Here is a 9,761-nt window from a genome sequence, read left to right as displayed (position 1 = left end):
AAGCATTTCAGATTGGATAACTTTCAATTTGCACTTGCGGCAGACATGAGTTGCGGGACAGGTGGCGAACTCGAGGCCTGGGGTCGGATCAATTCATTTTATGAGGCCCAATAAAGCGAATCGTGCGCATCTCCTGACGGGTATGCACGGGTATGCCCGGATCACAAAAAGTACCGCGATACTTGGCCACCGATGAAACGATACCACGATACGGGCACAGTTTGGCAGATAGCAAACATTTCCCCCAAAAAAGAGGCAAGATTGTCCTTGCTTCAAGCTACTTACTGAGTAACACCAGTAACATATGTCCTGTATTTAAATGTGAAAAGAACAAAAGCTCGATGAGCATGAGACATCGCCTGAAACTGGAAAAATGCAAGGCAAATGTCAAACTGTAGATGAAACAAAGACAACTCAACGTTTGACCCTATATTCAAGCACCAAAATGTTTCAAACACATCATTTCATCAAACGAAAGCCCGATAGCGTAATGCTAACAAATATATAGTTACGTAAGCACATATATGGGTACAGTGTAGCCCCGCATCCTCATGATTCGCGTATTCATATGATATTTTTCAATACATTTTAATATTGTTTTACATTTTGGGGTTTTCAATTATATGCACATTTTCACAATTCGTGGACCCGCCCAGTTCCGATCCCCTGAGCGTAGCGGGGGATCCACTGCATGTATAAATATATACTGTATATATACCGTAAATACGTATATTCGTATAAATGCAGGGTCGCCACTCTCTAGGCACTATCGTTTGATGGGGGGGGGGGGGGGGGCAATTTGTACGAGGGGACGCATTGCAACATCACGCTCCGACATGCCGTTCAAAAATCCGCCAGTCCGCCAAAAGTTACAAGTAATAACATTACAAACATTTTCTGAGGAACTCGCAACATTTTTTCAATTACTGCAACGCCCCCCCCCCCAACACCGAAATTGGCCAATGAGCTGTCAAGAACACTCGATTAGCGAACAGTCAACTTCATCGTATCCGTGGTGCAAATGGATCATTCTTATTTGCATGATTTTGGGGGGGGGGGGGGGGGAAGCAGGCCGGGGGGGGGGATGGGGGGCTAATGCCTTTAAAACACGAAGAAATTGAAGGTCCACCTCCACCAATGTCCTGGAACAAATCGTGTTCCACCATTCCGCTGTTTGTTAACGCAAATAAAAGTGACTATGTGCTGATGCTCACTCGTGCTATCTCGAAATCAAGTTTCCTTTCCCGCTCCCAATGAACGTTTTGTCCCTTGCCCACACATCAAGAAGTCTTCTCATCCACTACCTGGTCCCCTGGAAACACACCTGACATTTAGCCCCCCCCCCGCCCCCCCCCCCCCCCGTCCGCCCCATCCCGGCGTTCCCCTTTCCTCGACTCGCCTCCAGAGACAAGAGCTCCTCAGCCATGCTTAGCGGCTAAAGCGCAGACAGTTAGCAAATGAACTTTCGTGTCTTTGTTTCAATAATTCAGCAGTTCGAGCGGGAGCAGGGTGAGCTGAGGTGTGCTGGGAAAGAGAGGGATTAAGCACCTCTGTTTCACAGACAGTATTATCTTTGAGGGGGGAGGAAAAAAAAAAAAAAAAAAAAAAAAAAAAAAAAAGACTAAAGATGTGTCGCATGCATAATTGAAAGCGTACCCGGCAAGTGTAGCCACATAAAATCGCAAAATATTATTTCCGGAATATTCATTATTCATGACGATCGTATAAGAGCAGTATGGATGTACCACTTGAAGGCGCCTGAGCGACGTGGACGCTGTGATACGGCGGCGCGCTCCCGCTAAAGCTTATTCCCACCGCACACGCTGTTTATATTTGCTCGGCTTTGTTACGGCACTCCCTTTGTCAAAACAAATCAGTGTCAATAAGGCGGCAAACACGCAGAGCCACACGCGCTTCTGTCGCGCGGCGGAAGAACACCTGCGAAAGGGGGGGGGGGGGGGGGGGGGATAGAAATAAAAAAAAATGCCCCATCAATTTGTTCATCTGTTTAGCATCAACACGCCAGCCAGACAGAGAAAGCCGTTAAGAATGATTGGTGGGAGATGAGATTGCCATAAATGTCTGTTTCAGTCAAGACCTCCCACAGCAGCTGATGAGCTGAGGAGTATTAGTAAAATTATGAAAAAAAAAAAAAAAAAAAAAAGTCGTAAAATAGTTGCAATATTATGAGGGGATAACGCTACGAGAATGAAGTCGTAAAATTGCGAGACAAAAAGTCGTAATGGTGTGAGGGGGAAAAAAAAAAAAAAAAAAAGTATTACGGTCATGAAATAGCAAGAATAAAGTTGTAATTGCCAGAATTAAGTCGGAATATTACAAGTCTAAATATTTACGAGGATTTTTTTTTTTTTTTTTTACGATTGCAAGATAAAAGGACAATTGGGAGAAAGAAAAAAGTCGTAAGATGAGAAAAATGACACAGGAAAGAAGTTATGAGAAGAAAATAATACACGATTTGAAAAAAAGTTAGATCGTGAAAAAGTTACTACATGACAAAAATGTACTTGCAACTTTGCCAAAATGAAGCAGAATGTTACACGAGTGAAGTCACATTACAAGGCGGAAAAAGTTTCAATTTTAGAATACATACTTACTGTTGCCAGAATAAAATCGGAAAAATGTTAGAATAAAAGTTACATTCATAAGAAGAAAATATTCAATGTGATTAAGAAAAATGAGGAACAAAAGTCATAATAATGAACAATATGATAACGTTTTGGTGTTGAAGGAAACAAGGTCATAATCTTATAAGAATAAAGCTGTAATGTCATGCAACAAAAATGATGTCCTCGTGTTACAAAAAGCGACGTTGTCAAGTTATAAGAATAAAATGGTGAAGGAAAAACGTCAAGTTTAAAAGAAAAAACTTTTACCATACATATACAAACAAAGACAACGGTCACAACCGCTCAGCAAGCTTTAGTAATATTAGGCGTATTTTGCAGAGGATAAAGAATATATGCCTGCGTGTATAGTGATATTGTCTGTCTCCACGTTGTCAGCGTTTGTGTGCCCAAAAGGGTTATAACACCGCGACTAGCCATCGTAATTGTTAACATGCTTTTGGCACTTTGCATTGTTGGTTAGCACTAAGCTAATGGACTTTTTGTAAGGCAAAGTTATGTGGTAGTTTTAAATGTCGAATGCATAATTCTCTTTGTTTTAAGTTTAGTTTTCAAGTCAACTTCAACTGGAGTTTTTTTTTTTAGATATTTTTGGAAGAATTGTTCACTGTCTTAAATTTTTACTTGCAACTCAAAGGAAAAAAAAATTAAAAAATCAGGCAAGTTGACGCTCGTATCTTGAAAAATATTTGTGGATTTCTTTTTTAGAAAATTCCAATATTCTTAAATATTTTTTTTTAGGTGGCATGAGTTGCTATTTGAATTTTATTTGTGCTGAGCTTTTTTCTAACTTATTAATTCTTTGCTTTTAGTCCAGCTTTTTAACAGCTTCACGTTTTCCGGCGTTTCATTGTTTTGCTTTTTCTCACATTATATTAGCCCTAAGCTTTTTCGTATAACGGATTCTCTGTATAGTCACTTTCTCAAACGCTCAGTCAACCAAGAAAGTAAAACATAAACAACTCAGTGACGAAACAAATTCATTTGAATCGACATGAGAGGAATTAACGTTGAATTCCGATGGCTGGTGTCACCGTTGCTACCTGCTGAGTGAATCATCAGCGCCTCCGCTGGTTACAGTCAGGTAGTGCGCTACACACGCTACGCACAACCAATGAACAATCAATTCCACACGGTGGAAAAAAATTCCCCCAAATTGATTATTAGGCCCACCGAAAACACTTTTGCACCTGCTCTGCATTTCTCTAAGAGAACGACGCCGGCAGCCCTTGGCGCGCCGATTTCAAAACCGATTCGTAACCTGAGACCCACAGATCCAATATTTGCACGGCACGGGCAGCCGCGCCGGCTGACGAGCAGGCGGCATTAATTGACTGTTGCCATCTCCCCGACGCCGGCGCAGTCAGCCGAAGGGTGCCGGGGCTAAATCAAGGGTTCCTTTCCTTCACCCCCCCACCCACCCCCCTCCCATTTCTAGCAATGTTTTCTCTTGTTCCTGCGCAGCTCTTTATGCCGCCCTTCAAAAGGCCCAAATGCAGATGGCGGCGCCATCTGTGCAGAGTCAAAACGGCGCATTGAAAACCTGAAGATCCCCCCCCCACAACCATTAAACGACATGTAAATACGTGGGAGGAGCCAGAGGAGGAGGAGCGGGGGTTGTAAAGAAACAAACTGATTAACTTTACACTTGAAGATCTTTTAGGCCAAACAAATCTCCAAATCACACGAGAGCATGTCTGTAAACAAACAGAATGAAGACGTTTGATCGCTATCGAGGATATCAGCGAGTGCGGAAACGTTAATTAAGACCCGAGATTCATCAGCGCGCATTTCAAAGAGTTACCAGCGACGGAACAATCAGGTGATATTAATACAAAAGCCTCTGAATGGCTGGTGCTCGCTTTAATTTAATTAAATGCTGGGGAGGCGGCACGGTGGAATAGTGGTTGGCACAGCTGCCTCACAATTCTTAGTGTCAGCGGTGTGAATCCGGGCTACCCCTCGGGTGAAATTTGCATGTCTCGCGCAAATTTCATGTTTGTTTTTTAACGGCAAAAAATGGAATCTGTGGCTGGGTATGACACTTTTAACTTTTTTTTTTTTTTTTAAAGATAGACAATTACATTTTTCTAGTTGATTTTTTTTTTTGGGGCGCCGATTCCAATTCTGACCTCGTTTTTTTTTCTCAGGTTTTCATAATACTAATATAATATATCAAAATGTATGTCATATTTGTGAATTATGGTTGTGCAACATTAAAACGCATGGTAGAATGCATATTGCGCAAGCTTTAACAGGTCAAGCAAAAAAAAAACGAAAATATCTCAAAAACCTGACGTGCTAGGAAAACAAATGAAATCAGCACGGAAAATACACTTAGGGACACATGAATCCATCTCTGATTAAAACTTGCTGTTGAAATGACTTACTTACATGCAATTTGACTTTCGTTGCCAATACATCCATTTAACCAGGGACATGGCGGCCATTGGGAATTTCAGGAAAAAATGTGAATTTTCCTGAGCGGCCTGTGTATTTCCCGGGCCGGTCCGAGCCATCACGGCCGCACGGGGCAGTAAAAACATTTTTGTTTTTTTGAACTATTAGCCATCAAATCCAAACTGAGCACTTGGACCTGGCGTGCAAAGCTTCCCTTCGTTTGTATCCGCGGGAACGGACGACTTCAAACCCGTTCCATCGACCGCTGGCTGGCGGTCGCTTTGCGCTACGCGAATATGTAAAGAGCCGCATGAATATGTAAATGTCAGCTAATTCGGTGACGCAGCGAGGCGTGCTTACAAGGGAACATGTGTCGGCGCTACGGGGCAGGTTAGGGTGACAAGACAGGTGAGGGCGAAGAGGGCAAGAGGCCTCCGTTGGGCTTGCGTGACAACACGCGCGCGCGCACTGCGCGCGCAACGACCTCAAAATTACACGCCGACAAATGAAACATAATAAACACTTTCGCACACGAGCCGCTTCAGACTGACTTACTCGCAGCAGCCGACCCTACACACTCATTCGCTGACACCCACGTCACTCACCAGGCCAGCAACGACTTTGGAACATGCACATTTTGTTGTTATTAATGCAACATTATTTTGTGTCCAATTACTCGATTAATTGATGGGTTGATCAGTAGAATATTTCATTCTACACAAAGGACTGCGATTGGGACGTGAAAGTTAGCCAGTTAGGAAGCAACCTGATGCCAAAACACAAATCGAGGAGCAACTCGTTGTTTTCGCCACAATAAAAATGTCCAAAAAAAAAAAAAAAAAAGAAGTGTAGGTAAAAACACTAACCATCAAGCTAACTTCTTCTATTTCTTCTCTCACGACTACACTTGCGCGCTTCTTTGACCTTTTACAGCAGTCTGGATGTCCTGTGCTGCCTCTCATAGGTCAGTCGCGGTACTACAACAGACATTGTTATATAATGTAAGTGGTGTGTTGCGCAGGACCCAACTGATGAATCAGCCGGTCGATATTAACTCTTTTAAATATCGGACGCTTTTTTTTTTTTCTTTTTGCCAATTTTTGCAGATTTTACATATTAACACATTGCAGCATAAGACAATGTTGGAACATTCACCCACAACAATTAAAAATCGGCCCCAAAAAATATTGCCTCATTTATGACCATTTTTCTCCTTGTTGTAAAGTGAAACAAATGCTAAGGACAAAGCACTGTTAAAACACTCATGTCTTTATTTTTGTAACCGTTAAGGAACCAAAATAGAATTTACTTTATTCATTCGATATCTTTATAATTAAATCGACAGACTAATCGGTTACTGGAATTGTACTCTGGCAAAATATCGGAATCGTAACCGGCCTCAAAAAGTACATATGGCTCGGCCCGTTGCGCCGTGTGGACCAATCGCCGCTCCCTTTTTTAAAAACACACCACGGCATCCAAAAGTGGTTCGAGTAACCCGCTTAAAGGCTTTTAATGCCGTCGAATAAGACGAATATATGCTTGGCGTCGGAGCGCTGGCACAATAGCATGACATTTATTGTGATGCTTCTCGTACGCGGCTGATCTGAACGCAAAGCGTCGCGCTACGGACAAATCCGAGGCTTTTGTTACCCCATTCCGCTAACATTCATGTCGCCGCCTCTCCGCAGACGTGAAATCCTCATGAGCTGCATTATTAGTCCTCCTCCTACGCCATCGGTTCAAACGCGACCACGACATGCGAGAACATTTTTTTTGGGGGGGGGGGGGGGGGGGGGTGGCCTACAATCAATCTGTTGCTTTCAGGTGGAGGGGGCATTGAAGCGGAAAACAGGTGTAAACGCACCCTGGGCGTCTGCTCGCGTCACGCGTATATTAAGGCATCATACGTGGGTTCAAGGGTCACCTCATGCGTGCTGTTGGTAGGGCCACCTGGGATGCGTGCGCACAAAACGCACACGCATCAGTTCCGAGCAGGATGACGCAATGTCAAAGCCGACAGGGCAACGCATCACATATGAAGGGGAAATGCTTGTGTTGATGTTTAGTGGAGCAGTGATCTCCGCCAATTTCTCAGCAAGCGTCAGAATCTCCACTTTTGGCTTGTTTGTATGTATATATATTAGGACACTTTTAATTTGGGCCCATTTTGGGTGATGGGACGATTTTATATGCCAAAAGCAAGTACATCATTAGGGACTGAGGAAAAATCCGTGGGTAATTGACGCGCACGGCAAAAGGTTTGGAATTGCTCAGATGCCAGAGCACTTTTTTTTTTTTTTTTTTTTTTATTAGACAAGGCTACGGCTCGACGAAACAAAACTCCTGCTGCCCTCATTTTATAAGGGTGGCTTGGCCGCAAGATGCCACAAGATGACACCAAAGCTATATCTCAATATTGGACGTGGCTTTCCTGAGCGAAAAAAACAGCTTTTAGGTTTTCAGTAAATAACGGAGGATAGGCTCCCCAAATTTCCACTCCCATGGAATGCCGAAGCTCAAATATATACAAAATGTCCTTTTTTGATTCCTGTGATAAATGATTGACTCTTTGTTTTGCATCATTTGGTGTCCCACGCGCAGCAACCTGTGTCACTTTATGGGCCCGTGAAAAGCCACACTCAGTTTCAAGCGCGCGTGGTGTTTTTCATTGAATCGTTTTACATTCATAGTGTAAAAGTATTTTACAACTGAATATTTTTTTGGGCAACCATGACATTTCGAGGTTATCAACGGCACAGGATGAACTCATTTGCACACAGATATTTCTCACATGACAAACTGATTTTGACTGGATTGCTTTCTATTTTGGATGAATTATGACCTTACTACCGCATTATTGCAGCTTAGTAATAGCCTACGCCGCGTAACCCTCGCCACAGTCGGAACAGAATTCCGTCGGAAACTGAGGACCCCCGTAAAACCGTTGCAGTAAGCCATTATGTAAATTACGATAAAAAGCGCGCGTGACTGATCATCACTGAGAGGGCAAGCGCGACACACATGTGGCACATTGGTGATGGCAACGTATTGATATCGGTGATGGATTTTTAAAGGTTTGAGTCCCAGAGACGAAGAAAACATCTGGCTGAGGTAAACAATACTTCGCGTAAAAGAAAAGAAAATCACTCACACAAAGCAAAGCTCAGAATTTTGTTTTTAAAGAGCTAGCTTAATGCTAAGGAACAATGGAAAACGCCTTACACAGGCTAACGGAAATAGCATCGACATTGTGGGGCTATCATCATATAAGCGACAGATATTTGAACACAAACGGTGCAGCAGCAACATGTAAACAGACTATGCAACAATACGCTAAGGCTTATTAAATTCTTTATCCTCTGCAAAAAAACAACTATTTCGGCAGCTGACTGTGCTGTTGTGACCGTCCTTTCATGTATGCATTATACTGCCCCCTGGTGGGCAAAGCGTGCACACCAGAAGGAGCCGCACAATGTATTAAAGCAAGAAACCATGATGCACAAACTTGATGCTATTTCAATTTTTTAAAGGTGTACAATTTGTCAACTGTTGTTGAAAATGTCATTTTTTTTCCCAGAATATTCATTTGTGTCCGGACTTAAATACACCGTGCGTATTAAAAAACGTTTTCTTCCGGGTTGCATCAACCGGATCAAATGATCTGACGGGCTGTAAATGGCCCACAGCCCTTAGGTTGCCCACCCTGGTTAAAATGAATGAATCAGACTCATCTGAATGTTCCGAGTGCAACCAAAAAAAAAGTCCCACATATAGCAAGTAAATGTTGCTGCACGTGCATTTTTCTCAAGTTTCTACTTGCGCTTTAAAAAGAACAAGATGCAAATGCCTTTTAAAAGCACACCTCCGTGATTTCAGTGCACGATAAGCCAGCAGAAGCCCGCGAGGTCGGTCCACTTTTCACCACAAAAAGTCTGCCACGGTGCCGTGCAAAAGCGCGACATTAAGTCGCAAAAAACCGCCTCTTCCCCTCTCTGAAAAAAAAAGTTTACCGGGACAGAAACTTTTGCCTCCTCCGTGCAAGCCCGCACGTGAGCCCCCGCAAGCCAAGCTCGGTTCTCCGGCGAGAGCAGAGCAGCACTTCACAACAAGCACCGGGAGCGAACTTTAAAAACCCAACACGAGCAGGAAAAGTGTAAAGTTTAACGCGTGCACCTTTAAAGCGCTTGAAGGTGTGCGTTAAAACAATGTCAATTCACAGTGACGGAAGCTAGTTGGGGAAAGTTCACATCGGCGCTGCGTGCAGGTAAAAGCAGCCTTAAAAATGCGAGAGATTTCAAAGAAAACAAACACTCGGACTTACTTTTCTCGCGCTTGGCTGTCGGAAGGGACCACGGCTCCTTTACCTTTGGCGTACATGCTGGATTCTGTTTTAAGACTTTTGCCCCACTCAACACCTGTCAAAGAAAGCAGCCAGGAAAACGCTCCATCTCCATAGCTACCCCTTCAGTGTTTTCCTCCCCCCTTCCTCCCTCCCTCCCTCCCTCCTCCCCTCCCTTTCTCCCTCGCTCCCGCCTCCCTCTCTTTCTCGCTCACTTTTCTTTTTTACATCTCCTACATTGGCCACAAATCAGGCACAGTTTCTATCGGGGGAACTTGAAACCGTCATCGGCTGGATTTTTTTCCCCCCCCCTCTCCTCTCCTCAGCCGCTGTTCCGCAGACCTGCACTTCCCTCCCTCCGCTGAGCGCGCGGT

The 9,761-nt window shown here is 43.7% G+C and overlaps 1 protein-coding gene across 2 annotated transcripts in view; it reads right to left on the bottom strand.

Moving 5' to 3' along the window:
• The window catches only part of ssbp4 (single stranded DNA binding protein 4), a 96,784-nt gene extending 87,229 nt beyond the window's left edge, over positions 1 to 9,555 (bottom strand). Inside the window, exon 1 of one of the 2 annotated variants that reach the window (XM_086046750.1) lies at positions 9,370 to 9,555. In XM_086046750.1, coding sequence (XP_085902876.1) covers positions 9,370 to 9,425 — 56 coding nt within the window. In that variant the 5' untranslated portion in view covers positions 9,426 to 9,555. The remainder of the gene's footprint in view (positions 1 to 9,369) is intronic. The other variant, XM_086046751.1, reaches the window with a different exon arrangement.
• Between the last annotated feature and the right edge of the window lie 206 nt (positions 9,556 to 9,761).

Source organism: Filicampus tigris, chromosome 12 (genome assembly GCF_054856515.1).
Source record: "Filicampus tigris isolate MCC_2025a chromosome 12, RoL_Ftig_1.0, whole genome shotgun sequence".
NCBI classification, from domain to species: domain Eukaryota; kingdom Metazoa; phylum Chordata; class Actinopteri; order Syngnathiformes; family Syngnathidae; genus Filicampus; species Filicampus tigris.
This window is presented reverse-complemented; position numbering and strand designations above follow the sequence as displayed.